Below are 20,794 nucleotides of genomic sequence, written 5' to 3'. Positions count from 1 at the left end.
TGTGAACCCATCTTTATTTCACCTGGATAAATACCTAGGAGTAGGATTATTAAACTACATGTTACGAGAATATTTAACTTTATAAAAAAAAATATCAGATTGTTTTTTGAAATGTAAATCAGCAAGATGAGATGTCCTGTCCTACCCATCCCTGACCACAAATGGGAGGGGAGATGGGAATGTAAACCTCCAGATGCCCAATCTAGCCTGCCATCGAGTTCTGTAAAATCAATATACTCTTCTCCCATTCCCACATCTTCACCTCTCAGAAGAAGGACACCTTTAGCAGTGTACATAAAAGCTTACTGTGCTATGAGGCTTCCCATGCTCTCTGTTATTTTCCTCTCTTTATCAGGCAGAATGGCTGATCTGAGGAGATCGGTGGCAATGACATCTGAGACACAGTAATGTCAAGAGAACCCCCACCAATTACATTACCTATTACCTCTTTTTCTTTCCCTCTGTAAGGAAAGAGAGAACATTGGGGTGGCGAAAAACAACCAAACTTGGGACTAGAAGGAAGCAATTAATCCATCCTACAGTGTTAATTACTTTTCTCCTGTGTCTGAATATGCAATATGCAAAGCTGACTTATATTAACTATTGACTAACTTATGCTATTAGAGCAAAACAGTGTCATGGGTAATCCCCTAAAGGAGATAACCCCAAAAGCACTACTATTTACTTTTACAAGAAGTTTATTTCTTGGGGCACATGGGTGGCTCAGTCATTAAGCATCTGCCTTCGGCTCAGGTCATGATCCCAGGGTCCTGGAATCGAGCCCCACATCGGGCTCACTGTTCAGCGGGAAGCCTGCTTCTCCCTCTCCCACTCCACCTGCTTGTGTTCCCTCTCTTGCTGTGTCTCTCTCTGTCAAATAAATAAATAAAATCTTTAAAAAAAAGAAGTTTATTTCTTTTCTTAGTAAGTTTTCCATTGGCCAATGTAATACCTGGTGTACTTCTATGCTGATCTGACTATTGTAAGGTATACACCAGGGACATATTATTTGGCATAGAGAAACCACCTTGCGGTTAGAGAGCTGAATAGTACACAAGTTAAGATTTAATGTATTACTCCTTCAAGGGCCTTGCTTCAGAATCCCATGGAAAGAATGAAAGGAACTGGTGGGGAGGGGAAGGGTAGGGACCAAAGAGGAGGTAACCAGATAGTGGAGACTTTGGAGGGACCAGCAAAAGGTCGCAGTAAAAATGTACCTTTTTTCTGCAAACTGCCTTTGGTTAAGAGCCAGAGAATAACTGAGTTTACTAGGGGCAGAGGAAAGACAAAAGGCAGAGAAGTGGATATGTCGAACTCAAGTGAATGGGTTTTCAATTAAAAATAAACTTTTCAACAAACAGAGCTGCTCAGTCAGGAAGGGTGGCCTTGTACACTTGGGGTTCCCCATCACTGGCTATTTAAGTGGTATTATCTCGTTAGAAATAAACAGTATTCATGTACCCTTCATTGGGCAAATGTTCATTAAAAGCTTACTCGGTACAAGATGCATGCAGAATATGAAGAGTAATCAAATCTAGATTTGCTCTCTGCCAGCTGTCAAAACAGGACTTCTTACACTTTAATATGTATACACGTTCCCCGGAGGATCTTGTTTAGATGCAGATTCTGATTTCTGTAGGATAGAGCCTCAGATGCTACACTTCTAACAAGCCCCCAGGTGATGCCAGTGCGGCTGGTCTGTGCAACACACCGAGTGATTAGGGTTTCTAGTTGGGAATTAGACATGCACATGATCATAATACAAAGTAAGAATTAGTAAATACCATTTAAGTTCCATCAATTATCAGTAAAAACCTAAATCTGTCCCAACCCGAGGACAATCTTTGTCCTTTTCCGCTTTCAGTGCTCCTTCTGATGTTTTTGTTGTTGCTCTCTCAAACTGTATTTCTTTTCGGGTTGCTCATTGCATATGCTGTTTCTTAGCTTAGAATAGCTTTCTCGTCTTCAGACTGTTTCACTAATCTGTCAACGTTTATCTCCTCATCACCCCTTCTTCCCTGGGGCCCCAGTCGGGGCTGACTGCTCCCCACAGCAGTCAGGCTGAACCTCAAACAATTGCCACTACTTCCTTCTGACTCCAGTAGGAAGTCCGGTTTTTTAATTCCCTATAGGAACCCACCTCTCTGGGTTGCCTCCCATAAAAACGCTGCCGAGGAAACGTTTTGGCTAACCTGAAGCCAGGTGAGGCGGCCGGGAAGAAAGCAGCGCCGCTTCTCCGGGTACGGAGCACCTGAGCCCAGGGAGGTGGCCCTAAGTATCATCTAGCGACCGTCTCCTCCGGAAGGCAGGCCCTGGGGACGACCGCACCAACGATTCCTCGTCCAGGGCCACGGGGCGGGCGTTTCCCCGAGGCTAACTGCAGAGCTGGCGCCCCCGCCTGGCGAAGGAGGCTGCCCACCATAGAGGCGACGGCGGCTAGAGGGGCCCCGAGCTCCGGGAGCCGTCGCCGCGCGGCCGTAGGGAACGCGCGCGGGGTCGGACTCGCGCCAGCGGCCTTGTAGCCATTTTAGGAGGAAACCCGGATCGCTAGCCCCGGGCGCGGCTTCAATTTCAATAACTTTATTGGTGGCCTTATCCGCAGAACAGCCATCGCACTAGTGGCTAGGGGAGGAGGGAGAGCATCGCGGGAGGTGACTGGGGTCGGGAACGCCCTCAGGCAGTGAGCGCGGGGATGCGGGGTGTTCCCGAAAGTGGGTTTCCTGAGCAGCGGGTATCGAGAGGGGTCTGGGGGGGTTCCGGGCGCTCCTGGAGGCCGGGGAAGGAGGGGACCCCGGGCACGGCTTCCCTGGGGCGGGGATTCCCTTGCCCGGATCCCCAGGCGCAGGGGCGGAGCCGGGGGCGCCCCTGACGCGGCCGCGGGGGTGTTCCTAGTGCCGTGTTGTTGTTCCCCACGGCAGGTGGCCCCCGACTGGAGCTGCGGCCATGGGAAACACCACCAGCGACCGGGTGGCTGGCGAGCGCCACGGCGCCAAGGCTTCACGCGCCGAGGGCGCCGGCGGCCATGCGCCGGGCAAGGAGCATAAGATCATGGTGGGGAGTACGGACGACCCTAGCGTCTTCAGCCTGCCAGACTCCAAGGTGAGCGTCCCCACGCCCCCAGTGGGCGCAGCTGCGGCAGGCTGGGGTCAGAGCTCCTCCTCCCTTTCCTGGTTCTTATCACACTGACCTAGGTTACGGTCTTCTGACATAAGGGGATTTTGGGGGGACGGAGATGTTGGAGGTTAATTACTCCGGCGGTGCTGCCTCAAAATAGGATAGAGGCGGAGTTTTTGTTTCTCGATTAATTTGTTGGCCATATTTTTACGATGGGGATTGTAGACCCGCACCCCCACTCCATCCCTGGTTTTCCTAACAGGCAGGTGCCCTCTTTTAGAGTACTGATGAGTTTATAGGTTGTAAACCCTGGTAGAAAACTTAAGATGGTAGGTTGCCTGAGTTGATCATCGGCGGCAGTTTCTCAAATTTACCCTAAGGTGGGTAAATGAATTTCTTTTTCCTGACAATTTCTGTGTGTCAGTATCATTTTTGCCCTTCTGAGAACTCAGCGCTTCTGATCCTCTCACCCTTTGGCATGATTGTGAGCAGCAACCACTTGCTTACTTGATACTTTCTCCTAGTCTTGGGGGTCAATAAAGGACCTCCTTTGGTTGCTCAATTTTTATTTCATACTTTATATTGTGGTGGCTGAGGTGCTTCTTTCACGCCCAGCTACATCCTCAAGTGGGAGAGCAAATGTTTCCAGGATTTTTCCACTTCCAGTAGTAGTTCATGATGTTACCATCGCTGAAAAAAGGACAACGCACAGCTGCCTGAAAGACCTTGCTCTCAAATCCAAGGACTTTCAGAAAAGTGGCAACTTGTGTTCACCCATAGAAGTGTTAGGTGGAGCTAACAGCAATCTGATTACCATCCGAATGTTTCTAGTCACATTTAGAGCTGTCAGAACGAAATACAATAATCCCTCCAGGCAGTGTGAGTGGGATAAAGTAGAAAAATGGGGGGATTGAGGAGATTCGGGTGTATTTGATGTTTCTTATCACTTCAAACCTTCCACCAGATTGGGGCTTTAGAGAGTAACAAATGATTTGCCCCATGGGTAGCACATGAAATTTGGATTCGACTGTTTATTTTCTTGAATCCCAATTGAGAACATAACTACAGAAAAAGAAGTGAAGGTGATTAAAAGAACCACTTCTTGGGGTTTCTTCTCCATTCCTTCCTTCCTTCCTTCTCCCACTTCAGAACTTCTTCCTCAGCATTTGGGCCATCTACCAAGTCATTTGAATTTACTTCTTCAAAGCTTTCTCAAGGTGATCCACCTCGTGATTTTACCCTTTTCCTACATCGATGACTCAGGATTTAAGTACAGTGTATTGTCAAACTGTGACTGCAATAATCGGTGTGCTGAATAAAAGCCAGTTTGCTCCATCTGAAATGGAGGCTATTTTGGTTCATTCTTTCCTTAACCTCAGTCATTTGTGAATAAGAAAATTGTTTCAGATAATTCCTAAGGTCTATTCTACATCTAAAATTTTATACTTCTTAATCTACTGTCTTTACTTCTTCCTTCAATGTTTTACTTAAACATTTTCAAGCTGTAGTTCTTATTGTTTTTCCTCTTTTCCTGATGATTTTGCTGATGATTTAACTTGAAGTAAATGGTCTTTCTGCTAGTCAGCTGCACTCAGGCCTGCCACAGAAATGTCATGTCATATGTGGAAGGGCTTTCTTCCAAAGCTAGGCATATTAATAGTTGGTAGCTTTCAAATTCTAAACTGAAAATACTAAATCATGAAAGGAACTCATAGAAACAGTGGCAGTGGGGCCTACATTGCTTCAAATGCCAGTCCTCTTCAATGGACTAGTTCAGTGGTTCTCAATCCTATTTGCACATTAGAATGACTTGAAATTTGTTTAAACACTATATGGAAATTTGGAAACATTTTCCATGTTTCAGAGTAGGGAGAACAAAGAAGTATAATGAACTCCTATATACCCATCACCCAGTTTAAACAATGGTCAAATTGTGAACAAATTTATATCCTCTATACCCCAACTCCCCCCAGCAATTATTCTGAAGCAAATTCCAGACATCCTATCAAATATTATTTTATCTGTAAATATTTTAGGATGTATCTGTAGAGATGAGGTTTTTTTCTTTATTTTAACAATCACAGTATTATTATTCTCTGTGAAGCTTTTTAAAAACAGATTCCTAGGCCCTATATCTAAATCAGAATCTGAGAGTTATCCTTAGGCATATGTAAAAATTTCTGTAATTTTAATGCAGCCAGTCAGGCAAGAGTGCATTGCTTTAAGAATAAGGAGATAAAGGTTTTCACTTAAGACACTTCCTTATGTAATGTTCAAGTCCCTTCAATTCTGTTTCTCTGTTTACTTGAGTTTATGCTGCTACTGGTGTCTCATAGTATAGTTTTGAGGAATATTGAGAGACTGTATGGAAGGTAGACTACCTTAGCCATTTTCAAAGTAAAGCCCAAATGAATAAGTTAATCCTTTTTTTTAACCCAACTGATGTTTTTACTTGATACAGTACAGTCCTATTTACCTATTTACCAAAGTCCTTTAAACCATTCTGAAGTGGTTGAAGGGGACCAGCAAACTTTTTCTGTAAGGGACCAGACAGTAAATATTTTAGACCTGTGGACTATACAGTCTCTGTCACAACTATTCAGTTTTGCTTAGCATGAAAGCAGCTGTAGATCATATGTAAATGAATGAGTGTGGCTATTTTCCAATAAAAGTTTATTTATAAAAGCATCTGGCTCCCTGGCCAGAGTCTGCCAACTCTTGTTCTAAAGGATGGTAATGAAAATAAACTGAGTAAGAAGTCAATTTTTTTTTTTTTAGAATCCTACAGACCTCATTTGATATTGGAACTGCTTTTGTAAAAGGAAGCTGTGTTTTTGATCTGATGTTCCTTGAGGCTCCAGAATTTTCATCCCCACTCCTGAAATAATTAGTATATACCTGGCAGAAGTGAGCAAGTACGATTTCATAACCACTTCTCAAAAATTAAGAAACCAATGATATGATTTTTCTATACTTTTAATGTCCTTTTGTAACCTATTAGCCAAAATGAAGTTTATGAATTATTTATGAATTTCAGTATCTCTAACTTGCATTACAACTGATAATTCAGAACTGTTCATATTTATGTGAAAAATACATGGCTAACTTTATTGCTTTTTATGGAAGCATACTTTTTTTTCATATTTTTTCTCTTAAGAGGTACTCAGAAGCATAATTGCCTGCCTGTGAGTTAATCTGGTAAGAGGGAGTAGTAAGTAAGCTTCCCTCCACCTCTTTTTTTGAAAGGGAGATCTTAAGGCTCTGAAAGGGTGAGTGATAATATGCAAAGTCTAAAGTTAGGCTGTGATTTGGGCAACCCTTGAGCATGAGCCATTTGACCATTTTGGTCCTAGATGTGTTATTTTTCTATAGTTTGTTCAATATCTGATTCAGTTGCTAATTTCAAGGCTTATTGATCCTTACCAGACACCTAGCACCCCTCTCTGCCCTAGGGAGGAGAGTGACCTTTTAAAAATTCCTGGGTCACAATTTAGGGATGACCTAATCCTTCTTACAGCTCCCTGGGGACAAGGAGTTTGTATCATGGCAGCAGGATTTGGAGGACTCCGTAAAGCCTACACAGCAGGCCCGGCCCACTGTTATCCGCTGGTCTGAAGGAGGCAAGGAGGTCTTCATCTCTGGGTCCTTCAACAATTGGAGCACCAAGATTCCACTGATTAAGAGGTGAAGACAAGTGTCTTGGTTGAGTCTGTAGGATCCAGGAGTAGAGACCTGATTTCCCTTCTCAGGGGAGAGACCTGTCTGGACTGCTCCTCTCCACCCGATAGGGACTCTATCTAGAACATTTTCTGTGACCAATGACTACATCTGTGGCTTTTTTTTTTTTTTTTTAATCTCTTAGTGAGTCAGAAATGTTTAACCAGTTAGAACATCATTGCCTCAGAGGAACTTACCATACAGTTTTGTGGGTACATTCTTTAGGACTGTGTTAACACAAGTCCTGTCTATGCTTGTGGGAAGTCATCTGTAACTGGCTAAGTCCACTTGTTCTGACTTCTGCACTAAAACAAAACACAACTGATGTACTAGGTAGTAATGTGAGTTGTTGCTTGCAGAGCAATAATGAATTATTTGGTAATCAGAATGGCCCTTTATAAGTAGGTCATTTTTCAGAAAATGCTCACCAAAATGTGGAAAGGGTAACTTGAGGCACTTCTATATTCTGAAGCTACTGCTATCTTTACACTTGTGAAGGAATCTATTCCTGCTGAAGCAAATTAGCTGTACTAAGGTGAACCATTTTGGGGGATTAACATCTATTATTCTTTTCCAGATATTAAGAACTAAAGTTATTGGGAGGGGCTGGCAAATATGTGCTCAAGGTGATACAGAAAAGGGGAATGGGTCTATAAATTATTTTTTATTCCAGGGGAGACAGTTGCTTAGGAATATGGGAGATCACTGGTATGATGTTGTGAATGTCTCATGGTTTTTACATTTACATTCTGTCTTCTAACAGGAACTTGGCCTGTTTAACCTTCTGTTTTCTTCTGTAGCCATAATGACTTTGTTGCCATCTTAGACCTCCCTGAGGGAGAGCACCAGTACAAGTTCTTTGTGGATGGACAGTGGGTTCATGATCCGTCAGAGGTAAGGCCTTGATCTCCAAGGGTAACCATTAACTGTGTCCTTTTGCCTATTATTCCCCTTGGTGTCCAACGTCATTGCTGTCAGGACTGATGGGCTCCTACACTGGAGGATTTCTCTCTTGATTAAAGGTGGAGGTGCCAAGTATGATCATTTTTTAAAATAGGAGAGTTAGATGGAAGAGATGTATTTAAAACAGGGTATATGAATATTTTCCATTCATTGTTTCAGCCTGTGGTTACCAGTCAGCTTGGCACGATTAACAATTTGATCCATGTCAAGAAATCTGACTTTGAGGTGTTTGATGCTTTAAAGCTAGATTCAATGGAAAGCTCGGAGACATCTTGTCGAGGTAATTTTGTAGTATTTGCTTTTTCTTGATGTGTTTTTCTTATAATGCCTGTTTCTTCCCAAGAGTGGTTTTTGTTTTTCATTTTCTCCTCAGGAATCTTCTGAATCATATATGTGTTTATATATACACACACACACACACACAAATTATAACTTATTAGTATATATATATTTTTGTCTATATGTGTTTGTCCTCTAAACATTTAGATCTTGTCTGAGAGAAAAAAAATCTCAGTCTAGTGTATTTGATTTCAAACTTTTCAACCAAGATCTACAGCAAGACATTTGTTTTACTTTGTAACTCATTCTCTCTCTCCCCATCTCTCTCCCTCTCCCCATCTTTCTCCCTCCCTCTCACACACACACACATGCACCTGTAACACAAGTCTCAGCAGAATGTGTGTCTTTGTTACATGTGATACACTCTATTTTCTATTTTATCCTTTCTTTCATGAGCCACTAATGGGCTACAGCCTGTAGTTTAAAAAGCTATTTCTAGTAATATTTCATTGACCTTTTGACAGTATCACCCAGCCGAGACCAGTTCTGTCTGGTTTGCCTTGTTTAGCTGCATCTGCATTAGCTTAATCCTGCCAGTTTGATAGCTTGGCTGGCAGTTCTACATTTTTATATGGCCCTCCAACTATGGCCGTCTTTGGGGAGAAAGGGTTACAAAACCCCCACAACTCTTTTGTGTGTATGTTAACTGAAGTTTTATAAGTTTTTGGTTAAAAAAAAGTTCCTTGTTAGAGGAAAAGACCTGTATCCTTTAGTTTCTCCCATATTACTTTTTTCCATGGCTTTTATCACATTTGCTACAACATCAGAAGAGTGATTTGCTAACCGCGCTCACAATTACCATTTTAGGACATTACATTAAAGGCTGTAACTGTCTAAAGAATTGTGCACACTGTTCCCAGTGAGTACACTTTTCCCTTGTGAGTTCAAAGCCTGCCGCTGCTACTCACTAGCTTTGAAGTCATGGACAGGTCCTTCAACCTTTCTGGTTCTCAGTTCCCTATCACTAAAATCAGAGGCTTAGAATCTCAGTGATTCTCATCTGAGGAGACACAACCTTAAGTGGAGCGTATTAGAATCTCAGGGCACAAAGGTGGCTTATGTAGCTTCTAAAAGACTAATCAATAGTATAATAATTGTTTATGAAAATCGTAAAAATAGTTTTTATTATATAAGCCCAGTAAGTAAAGGTGAACCTTCTTCTTGACTGGTGGGGCAGTGATTAACAAGGGTTTAATTATATTGAATTAAGTGATGAGGGCACTTGCAACTCTACATTTTTGCATTATATGATTCTGGAGAAGCAACCGATGAACAATAGACATGGAATCATAATTATATAGAAAGAGGACTAGCATACTTTCGATATCTCTGTCTTCCCTCTTTCACCCAATTTCCTGATCTACTTTGTGTCTGTATGGATTTGCCTATTTTGGACCTTTCATATAAATGGGATAACACAATATGTGGTCTTTGGTGTTTGGCTTCTTTCACTTAGGATGTTTTCAGGGTTCATCCATGTTATATGTCTCAGTACTTCACTCCTTTTTATGAGTGAATAAAATTCCATTGTATGGATTCATTAGCCAATGGACATTTGGATCGTTTCCACTTTTTGTCTATTATAAACAATGTTGTTCTGAACATTTGTGCTCAAGTCTTGGTGTGGACGTATGTTTTCATTTCCCAGGAGTATAATTGTTGGGTCATATGCCAATTTAAAGTTTAACTTTTGGAAGAATTCCCCAACCGTTCTCCAAAGCTGCTGCACCATTTTATGGGGATCGTACAAAAGTTCCAATTTTTCCATATCCTCACCAACAATTATTATTGTGTGTGTTTTTATTATAGTCATCTTAATGAGTGTGAGGTGGTATTTGATTTACATTTCCCTGACACCTACTACATCGTTAGTAATCTTGTCCTCATTGTTGCAATCATTGTACTATCAGCAGTCTATAAGAGTTTATAACCTTGTTATCTATTGCTTGCGTGGAAAAAAGAAAAAATCTAATTTTTTCACATTGGTTGACAGTTTACAGGGCATCGTCATATCTGTTACCTCCTTTCATTCCTGTAAAAACATTGTGAAATAGGGTAGAGATTATTATCTTTCAGTTTATGAATGAAGAAACTGACCATAATAGAAGGATTTGTTCTAGGTCATACAACTGATAAATAGAGTAGCTCTTCTCTGTACCTATGTCTTCCACTCCTCATCCCCTCCTCTGTCCTCCACATCATGTTGCCATGTTGAGGAATTTCAGGGTTCATGTTCAGGATGACTCAGACTCTTTCTTTGCCTTACAATTGTAGACCCAGCAGGTTACAAGTTTATGATCTATGACGTCTACCACATTTAATATTAGCTGCCATCTATTGACAGTTTTTTCATGCATTTTTTTTTAATTTTTTAATTTTTTAATTTTTTTTTATTTTTTGAGAGAGAGAGAATGAGAGACAGAGAGCATGAGAGGGAGGAGGGTCAGAGGGAGAAGCAGACTCCCTGCCGAGCAGGGAGCCCGATGCGGGACTCGATCCCGGGACTCCAGGATCATGACCCGAGCCGAAGGCAGTCGCTTAACCAACTGAGCCACCCAGGCGCCCCACATTTTTTTTTTTAAAGACTTACTTATTCATTTGAGAGAGCGAGAATGAGAGAGAGTACATGAGAGGGGGGAGGGTCAGAGGGAGAAGCAGGCTCCTCGCCGAGCAGGGACCCCGATGCGGGACTCAATCCCGGGACTCCAGGATCATGACCTGAGCCGAAGGCAGTTGCTTAACCAACTGAGCCACCCAGGCGCCCTTTTCATGCATTTTTACTAGCTCTCCAACTTTCCCTTATATTTGGATAAATCTCTTCCAGACCTTTCCAGCTCTCCCCCTGGGCCTTATGGTCAAGAAATGTATGTGTTTCGATCTGAGGAGAGATTCAAATCCCCACCCATCCTACCTCCTCACCTTCTTCAAGTTATTCTTAACAAGGACACTAATATTTCTGTGAGTATCCTGAGAGAATTGCTGGGGCATCTGGGTGTTACTAGGACCATTTGAGCCAAAGTTAGTAATCCTAGAGGTTGGGATTATTACAAAGCTGTGTGAGAATGTAAATCATATACCTATCAATAGCATTACAGATTCCCTTTTCCAGGGCTGAGTTATTACTTTTCCAGGTACTGATATCAAAATTCATAGTTATCTTCTGGTCCCAGAGCCATGGATTGCTAGAACCAATTTCTGGGACTTCAGTCCAACACAAGATAAGACCTACTTATCATTTGGGGATATACAAAAGGGGAGTATAAGGGGTTTGGGTTGTTGCTGGGTTTTTTTTTTTTTCTCCATATAATTTACATCTCTAGTCAATTCACCTGATTCCCACCAAGATTATTTTTGCCTCTTAACACAAATTTTCTGTATGTGTTGTGGTCAAGATTTTTGTTTTAGCTCTATTAAGGGAGATAAATAGATGCTAAGGCTTAGAGTTTCTGTCCTGGACTCAGAATTTTCCTAATTCTCTGTAATGAGAACATAAAGATTGCTATATACTAAGGTGAGTGTATTATTTTGAAAAAATACACATTCTAGTTTAGCATGTGTTGAATTTAGTTTGAATCAACAGATTCAAAGAGCTCTAAGGAAGAGTAAACTGTTTGGTTGAAAACTGTGCACTTAACCCCATTTAGTGATTTTTTTTTTTTCTTTCTTAGTGTGACCCAGCCTTGCTTCCTGAGCCCAATCATGTTATGCTGAACCATCTCTATGCATTATCCATTAAGGTAAGTGGCGGGCCTGGCTCTTCCCCAAAATGGGAGGGCAGGGATAACATGTGGTTTCTTGCCCTGCCACCTCAGTGAGTCTAAAGCTGGCCATAAGGATCAAATTATAGGAGAAGAACTTTCTTTTTTTTAACTAGTAGGTGGGTTTTTTGTTTGTTTGTTTGTTTGTTTTTAATCTTAGTCCCTATCCCTATATTCTGGCTAGCTGAATTGCCCTGTGATTAAATGACTTTTCTGCTTCCTGGTTTCTTTTTGGATAGCCATAACCTTTGTACCACCTACTTAATTGAATTGGAGTTCACAGCACAAGGATTTCATTTGCAGGCAAAACAAGTTTATCTTCCAGTTCAGAGAATGCTTGAATGTGATTAAGGCTTTTGCTTTTTAAAGGTGGATGGGAGCTGCTTTTGAGTGCTTCGGTCATATACACCCACTGGTTGCATCTCTCCATTACACTAGGTAAAGGAGAAATGTGACCCAGATATGCTCTGTCCCCTCCAATTCTAGAGTCCTTAGTTTCTCTGCTGCATTAGAGTCTGGGTTGAAAATACCTTTTCAGAATGAGATCTAGCCATTTCCAACGACGTGGATGGAGCTGGAGGGTGTTATGCTGAGCGAAATAAGTCAATCAGAGAAAGACATGTATCATATGACCTCAATGATATGAGGAATTCTTAATCTCAGGAAACAAACTGAGAGTTCCTGGAGTGGGGGGGGTGGGGTGGGAGGGATGGGGTGCCTGGGTGATAGACATTGGGGAGGGTATGTGCTATGGTGAGCGCTGTGAATTGTGTAAGACTGTTGAATCACAGATCTGTACGTCTGAAACAAATAATGCAATATATGTTAAGAAAAAAAAAAAAGAAGATAGCAGGAGGAAAAGAATGAAGGGGGGGAAATCTGAGGGGGAGACAAACCATGAGAGATGATGGACTCTGAAAAACAAACTGAGGGTTCTAGAGGGGAGGGGGTTGGGAGGATGGGTTAGCCTGGTGATGGGTATCAGAGAGGGCATGCTCTGCATGGAGCACTGGGTGTTATACACAAACAATGAATCATGGAACACTACATCAAAAACTAATGATGTAATGTATGGTGATTAACATAACAATGAAAAATTAAAGAAAATACCCTTTCAGTCTTGTCATGTCTTTGTGGTTTGGCTATTGGAATGAAGTTTTATATGGTTCTGTAGTTACCAGACTAGGGTGATCATCATCAGAATCACTTGGGGAAATTTGTAAAAATACAGTTTCAAAGCCTCCATCCCCAGAGATTCTGAATAAGTGCATCTAGAATGGACCCTCAGTAATTATTTTTTAAGCTGCTTCTAGATGTGCAGCCACATTAGGGAAATCACTGACACAGCTATCTTTAACAGATTATGTCGTACTTTTTAAATATATATTATTGAATTTAATTTTAACCCTGTTTTATAGATAAAGAAACTAAGGCTCAGAGAAGGTCATAATGCCAGTAAGTACCAGAGAGAGGGCTGAGGTCCTCCCGTCCTCATTCCATGTTATTTCCTAGAGATCACGGCACCAGGTCTTTCCAAGTAGATTTTTCTGTCACCTGCTCTTCGTTTCTACCAAACCCTTCCTGGCGCTGAATTTTTTACCTTCCTAGCTTCTGTCATATTTAGGCTGTGATCAGCATACTCTGGTCACAGAATGTTAATCTGAGAAGCATTCATTGTAGATAACACAGCATATGGGAAAAAGGGAAGATGCACTGGTTTCTCAGTTGGATTTGCTTGGGTTCTTTGGATCAGACTGAATTTTGCCTCCTATAACTGCTCCTTGGCTATCAACTGATGCTCATGGGCCTACCGTCTCCTCCTATGGCATACCCTTGAGCTGTAACACAGCCAGGGAAAGAGTACCTCTTCCTTGTCATATTGGTTCTAACCCAGATCAGGGTCTTGATTACTGCGATTCAGCTTGGCCTTGACCCACTCCTGGTTCTGTCAGATTGTTTAGGTTGTTTGGAGTTGACCCATTAGATTGAGTGTCTTTCCAAGGAAGATTTTGGGGTCTACTTTGTTCAAGGATAGAGAGGGATTCCTGAGTCTCCTCTTGATTAGAACGAACTTTTTAAGTTCATCCCTGTCATTAAATCTAAATTAGACCTGCTTTGGGGCTTGGAAATGGGGCGGGGGGGGAAATCACCCTTCTTTCTTCTCACTGCATTTTAGACTTCCTTCTAAAAATGAATGTCAGGGGGCGCCTGGGTGGCTCAGTCTTGAAGCGTCTACCTTCGACTCAGGTCATGATCCCAGGGTTCTGGGATCGAGTCCCACATCGGGCTCCCTGCTCAGTGGGAAGCCTGCTTCTCCCTCTCCCACTCCCCCTGCTTGTGTTCCCTCGCTTGCTGTGTCTCTCTCTGTCAGATAAATAAACAAAACATTTAAAAAAAATAATAATTAATTAAAAATAAATTTTAAAAAAATGAATGTCAGGATATTTTTTTTTTCCATGCTAGTTTTAAACCCAATATTCACATTTGAGGTGGGGAAAGGAGTAAGAAGGTAGGAAACTACGATTTCTTCAGCACCTATTATGTCTCAGATATTCTCATATAATCATCAAAACCACCTTCATGGGGTAGGTGTTATCCTTTGTCATGATGAGAAAAAAGGCTTAGAGGCATCAAGTAGATTACTCAGGCCACAAATAGAGTAACAGTAGAAGTCAGGATTAGAATTTAAGTTGAACTGAACTAGCCTGTTTATATAATATCAACTATCTCTGTTAAAAGTGAGCGACTAAAGGGGTGCCTGAGTGGCTCAGTTGGTTAAAAGTGAGCAACTATGAAGGACTGATGGCTGGAAGAGCCACCTGTCGTCTGAACTAACTAATTAGCTGCATGTTTCTTTCCCTTGCAGGACAGTGTGATGGTCCTTAGTGCAACCCATCGCTACAAGAAGAAGTATGTCACTACTCTGCTGTATAAGCCCATCTGAAGGGATCCCTTCCTGCCTCCCAGGATTTAAGAGAAGCATCTCCCTTGCCTTTCTGGACTGGACCAGTCTTAACCTAAGACTGGAAGGCTAATTTGCTTTGAGGCTGATAGGTGTGTTTCAGAGCCTTTGAGTAGGATGCTCTGCTTTTGCATTCGATTGCAGGTGGGAGCTTTATGAGTTCATGGAATTTATTTTAAGAAAAAAAATTTTATATATATATATGTGTGTGTGTATGTGTATCTATACACATACACACACACACACACACATATGAGAGAAAGGTTAATGGAAGCCTCCTAGCTAGATGTGTTCTCTCTGCCTGTGGGGACTCACCAAGACCAGTTTGGGGGAGCTGCAGGAAGAACCATTACAGGAAGCTTTTTTCCTAAAATGGGTGAAGAGCCAACTCTCAGGATCCTTGTTGGGTAGAGATTCTACCACTGCTACCTTGGCTCTCCAAGGGATGGGCTTGTGCCAGACTTCTGCCCTATTTACAGTTGCCTCCTGCAGGGGCAGCTTTTCTTGCATGGGTTCTCTGTATTCCTAGAGTATGTGGCACAGTCTGTGCTTTTTATGATACCAGATGCCCTACAGGAACCCTTTCTCTTCTCATTTCACATTCTTGCTTTGATAACCTCCTTCAGATCCTATACCTGACCCATCCCTAACACAAAACTCACTGGCAAGTAACCCTTTCAAAGGCTGTGTGAGACCTGACCCACTAACACAGACTGGGGCTGCCAGAAAGTCTCCTTTTCAGCCCAGCACAGGCCCCAGGCCACTTTGTTACCACTAGTTTTCACTCCTACTAAAGAAAATAGGTCTCAGCATTATAAGAAAGGCAGAGTGCAGAAGGTCTACTTTCTCGTTTGTGTTTAGTGCCACAGCTTAGGCTGTCTCGGCATATTTCCATAGGTTGTCCCACCTGGCCTGGCCCTGCTTCCGTATTTTCTTTTGCAGAGCAGACAGCTTTGAAGATGGGAGTGGAACCAGGGAAAACTTTAATGTCCTTCATCTTTGGGAGATTTTTATGTGCCTACATTATTCTTTAATTAAAAAATGTTTTTTCATTGTTCTTAAGAGACTGAATAGGAGAATTTTAAGCTCTTGATAAATGGTTCCCAAGATTTTGTTCAACAAGTATTCTAGCCCTCTACGATCTTATATTAATGTGGCCAACCCTGTGCACATCACTACACTAAACACTGTTCTAGAAACAAATTCAGGTTCATTTGGTGCACCTAAAAAGGTCCTTCAACTTAAAGACTCAATAGGCCAAGAAGCAAGAAAATACCCCTGGGGTTCCTAACCATGGATAGTATTGCTTCCCTGCACCAAGTACAAACAGGACCGTTTTGTTTCTCTCTTTTTAAAAAGTGTTCAGTGAAGAAATGGGGTCAGTGATTCTCATTTGTGGAATGAAAAGGAGCTATCCAATCCACTCTTGGGGTTCAGAGATAAAACATATTTTTCCGAGATCTGTGGCTCTTCCATTAAGGATAAATGCAAGTCAAAACATTGAACACTGAAGGAAGCCAAACTTGATGCTTGAGAGACGCCTTGACTGTTAGGATATGCCCAGCCACACTGAAAGGGCACCCATAGGTCAGTTTAGCTACCTCCTGTCTTTCCTGTTCAAAGCTGATGACACAGTTGTCTTTGGGTATGTAGACCTCAGATCCTGGGAGTGAGGCAGTAGGGCATTGGGGTGGTTTTGCTGGGAATGCAAATTGCTAAGTGCTTTGGTGGTTACTTGCTGAGAGTAAATACTGCTTTAGCCACTCAAGGACCCCTTCTGCAGCAAAAGGCTTTTGTGGGAAACCATTTATGGTCCCAGCCACTTTTTGAGTGGTGTCATTTAAAAAATCCAGGCCAAATCCTATCATAACCAACTCTCAGGATCTACATTGTCTTCAGTTATACTCTTGTTTTTTCCAATACCCATTAAATAAGTGGGCCACATAGGAGGATTCAAATTCTTGGTTGTTATTGGAGGATTTTGTTACACTACTATTTCTTATCGACAGTATTGAAGTGTAATTGCCTATGTGTTTGTGTATTAAAAATTTTACACAGATGTATCAGTAGAGTGGGGCAAGAAAAGAGATTCCTTCAGTTTCTCAGGCCAGTGGCCTCTGTGGACTGGCTTTGGCTCCAGTGACACTAGGTTTAGTGCTGGTGGCCTTCAGATCTTCCTAATCTGGGTATGTGCAGAAAGTGTCCGTTTCCTATGTTCTTAGGTAATCCCAGCCACATGTGAACTGAGAGCCGACCAGCTGGTATGGAAAAGGACAGGCATGGGGAACTGGGTGATGCCTCCTTCAGCACCGTTCCTTCTCTGCACTGCTAATACACCCCATGGCCCTGAGCAGCCTATCACACACAGGCTATCCCCAAGAAACTGTTCTAGAAGGGAGAGAGGGAAGGAGGAAGGTAGCCCAGAGTACAACCCACTCATTCTTTTGTGTTGGTTAAAGGGATAGTTATTTTCTGTAGAAGAGCCTGGCAGATTTTGAAAATGAATAAAGGCAGAAAAACAAAAAACACTTTTAGCTTTTAAAAAACATGGCTGTTTTTGTTTGTTGTTATTTTTTTGGGGTTTTGGTTTTTTTTTCGCTTCTAGGAGTTTCATAGAGTCAAAGTTAGAAAAGTTAGAAAATCACTCTTTAGGAGTGCTAACCCTTCAAGAACTGCATCATGGTTTGGGGGTTGTGGGGAAAAGGAAGAGTGACTGAGCTGAGGAGGATACAAATTAAAGGCTTAAGTAACTCAGACTAAAAATAGCCTTTTTGTTGTGGTTGTTAATTAAATGAGACATAATATACTGGTAACCTTTGGATCTCATTGTACAGAACCTACTCTATAAAACATTCCTGTGTCTCTTGTTCCTTTTCTCTACCCTTTCTTTTATATTCTGCTTTACCTTCATTTGTCAAGCTGACATTACCAGAGCCTCGGGTCAAATGTTACCTAAAACAAATATTAGTCATCTTGCTGGTCTGGTCATGGTTATTAGCTTTCATTAAGCTTAGGTTTGAATGGTATTTGGTCACTGTAGGTAAAACCCCCCTATGAGCATACCTGGCCTCAAGTGTGTTGGCTTTTTTTTTTTTTTAAACAATGCTAATATGGTAGAGAAACCCTGTAAAAGAGTCCAAGAGAAGATTCTGAGAGGATCATACAAACCCAGGCCTCCAATTATTTGTCTCTTACTGACCTAATGGATCTGAGATAAAACTTTTTTTTGCAAAGTGTCAGTACTCCGTGTATGCTGCTAAAATGAAGTTAAGTTTGGAAAGAAGTGTTACCTCCACACTGTGCTTATATTAATCTGGGTATAAATGAAGGAGACATACTAATGATAGAATTCCCCTGCTTCTAATTGGGGAAATAGGGCTTTTAAAATTTTGACCTCAACTAAAAATGATATGCAATATAGTCTATGTTGTGTGTGTTTGAAAAAAATTCTATTCTCAGAGATTTCTGAGTCCTCATGTTCTGGTGATTTGGGGCAGAGGCTTACAAGCAGATATACAGTTTGTTCACACGTTATTCTGACTCATCAATAAAACCAAGTCCTTGCTGTCTTCTACCAGGGACTGCTAGCTCCAGTTACCCATGGAATAGAGCACCTGGGTGGGCTAGGGGTCAGGAAGACTCTGGATCCTAGGCATTTGTCTCTCCTTAAGCGCCCATCACAGTGGAAGGTTGAAGGGCTATTATTTCTGCAGTGAACCCAAACTTCTGGAGTAAAAAGGCCAACTCTGTTTTTTAAACTATAAGAAGAAAGAAAGAGAAGTCTCAAGAGTCTGTTACTTATGAAATCCCAATTCTTAGCAATGGAATCCCTCTAGAATTCAAATGTGGACTTTGTCTTGATTTGCTTTTCTCTATTGTGCTTTGAAGTGATTAAGTTTCATTAAAAATTAAATTTTGTATTAGTTCCAACATTAGTTGAACTAATTGCATTGTAGCACAGTGCTTTTGCAGTAACATTGCTGTGAAATGCCACTCTGTGGATTTTGTAGTCAAGTTACCTACCGTAAGTATTATATTATGTATCATCATCTTTTCTGTTCCCATCCACAGAACACTTACCTTACCTAGGTTGTGGTTTTAGAACACCCAAAGCTCACTGATGTCCATTAGTCCTAATCTCCACACTGGGCCCCATATGTGAGACTTGTTTGAATTTTGGTAAATTGAAGGATGCTTGTTGTTATTTCACTGAAGCATTTTGAATGAATGCAGCTCTGTCATAGAGGGGGAATAAGAGTATAATTTGGAAGAGAATTAAATATGTGAGTCCTCCTTTAAAGGGTGCTTTTTGTAACCTTTAGTGCTGAGGTACCGGGCTGCTTTTCAGTATTCCACAAGGGATTGGCATGCAAGAATAGATTTTAAAGTTTTTCCCAATGTAATTTGTTACTGGCCTTTGACATGTCTGAAAATTATGTGATGTTACATATACAGAAATGTGAGGTTTTTCCCATAAAACTGTTGAATAAAAGTATTATACAGCAATAATATTTGAGTTCTTTATTGGTCACTGATTATATTATAAAGATCTATCTGCTTTGGTAGTCTCAGAACCTAAAGAATGCAAATCGCCACACAAACACATTTGAATTAAAGAAGTTGTAGGTGTAGGACACAAGTGATGTCATCCAACCATCTGCCACTTTTCCTCTTTTCCAGGCTATGCCATCATTAACTAGAGGAATGTGAACTCAATGATTTGAAATTTGGCACATTCTGCAAATCTGCATACTTAACTATTATCCTGTGCTAGATTTGCTGAGGCCCTACCCTAAGGGTTTTCACCTGTCTGTACATTCATACCACCTACGCAGGTTCTGTAAAAATATTGATGCCCCATCTATTACCTCCATCCCTAATTAAATGAAAATCTCTGGTATGGGATCCAGGCATCTGTATTAGAGTCTCCAGATGATTCTAATGCACATCCAAGGATGCAGATCCTCCCTACTTTTACTGTCAGACAGATACTTCATTATACATGAAGGCAGATCATGTGCTTCATTCTGACAGCAAATCACTCTCCTCAGATGGCTTTTTGTTCATGATGGTAACAGGATAATTTTTGTCTTCCATCCCTTTATTTCACAGGGTTCTTACATAATTGACCTCTGGGTTTCTCCTAAAACAACACATCCAGGCTCCCCTATATTTGCCACTCTATAGCATCTAAATTTAACTCATCTAAAGTGAGTTAAATTTCCTTAAGGGAAACAAGAGAATGACACTGGGAGTGACTGGGAGAGAGGGTGAAAAGAGTAGGGGAGGTGATGAGAGAAGTGAAGGGGTGAAGTGGGGCAGGTGATGAAGACCAGTAATTGCAGAAACAGAACAAAAGTTAACCTCAACCCCCAGTAGCAGGTCAAGAGACTAATTGCAGACAAGGCACAGTGTCAGATTTGATGTGGACTCAGCCTCTGACAGAATGCTCTCCTCAACATCATGCTCCATGGTCGCTAAAACAGCATGGCACCAGAATTCTATCAAGGCCCAAACTTGCATTGGTGTGTGCTTCCTAAAGCATTTCTCTCTGGCCCACCTGTCTGGGGATCTTGTATTCCTTCCAGAGCCCTCTCATCCTCTGCACCAACAGTTACTCATAACACATTGTTGTTCAAAGACATCATGAATCTGTCCTCTTCCCTCCCCTCCCCGCCGGCTTACGTGGCCAGTGTTCATCCAGCAGCACATTTGCAAGTCTGGAGTACCTCCTCTCTCTAAACCCATTCCTTAGCTCCAGTGCTCTTACACTGGCTAAAGATGAATTTCTCCATGCTCTCCTACCAGTTAGAATTCTTTCAGGCATTCAGTTGTGCTCCAAAGGAGACTTCTGTCTTGAGAGTTTTCTCTTTTCATTGACTTCCTAGGGAGGAGGGCAAATTTCCTTGTCAGAGGTCAGAAGACCTAAGGTCCATATGAT

The 20,794-nt window shown here is 41.7% G+C and overlaps 1 protein-coding gene across 7 annotated transcripts; it reads left to right on the top strand.

The window, feature by feature from the left end:
- Positions 1–2,161: 2,161 nt before the first annotated feature.
- PRKAB2 (protein kinase AMP-activated non-catalytic subunit beta 2) lies at positions 2,162–19,362 on the top strand. 7 transcript variants are annotated; one of them, XM_064588375.1, is made up of 9 exons: positions 2,555–2,711; positions 2,919–3,099; positions 6,632–6,798; positions 7,632–7,725; positions 7,954–8,074; positions 10,958–11,091; positions 11,802–11,870; positions 13,310–13,346; positions 14,758–19,362. In XM_064588375.1, exons 2-9 carry the CDS (start codon positions 2,944–2,946, stop codon positions 14,775–14,777), a joined length of 798 nt encoding a protein of 265 aa, XP_064444445.1. In that variant the 5' UTR covers positions 2,555–2,711; positions 2,919–2,943; the 3' UTR covers positions 14,778–19,362. The 7 variants fall into 7 exon arrangements, with proteins under 7 accessions (XP_064444443.1, XP_064444444.1, XP_045752769.1 ...); XM_064588373.1 differs by lacking the exons at positions 2,555–2,711; positions 13,310–13,346 and adding an exon at positions 2,162–2,240; XM_064588374.1 differs by lacking the exons at positions 2,555–2,711; positions 13,310–13,346 and adding an exon at positions 2,185–2,202.
- Positions 19,363–20,794: the final 1,432 nt, after the last annotated feature.

Source organism: Mirounga angustirostris, unplaced genomic scaffold, assembly GCF_029215605.1.
Source record: "Mirounga angustirostris isolate CCGP_5_RB_7025 unplaced genomic scaffold, mMirAng1.0.hap1 SCAF_4, whole genome shotgun sequence".
Classification (NCBI taxonomy): Eukaryota; Metazoa; Chordata; class Mammalia; order Carnivora; family Phocidae; genus Mirounga; species Mirounga angustirostris.
Note: the sequence above shows the minus strand (reverse complement) of the source record. Positions and strands in the feature narration are given on the sequence as shown.

Coding starts and splice junctions, on each gene's coding strand:
- PRKAB2 (XM_064588373.1), top strand. CDS start 2,944: ATGGGAAACACCACCAGCGACCGGGTGGCTGGCGAGCGCCACGGCGCC. Junction 6,799..7,631: donor AAGATTCCACTGATTAAGAG/GTGAAGACAAGT, acceptor TTTCTTCTGTAG/CCATAATGACTTTGTTGCCA. Junction 8,075..10,957: donor CTCGGAGACATCTTGTCGAG/GTAATTTTGTAG, acceptor AATCTCTTCCAG/ACCTTTCCAGCTCTCCCCCT.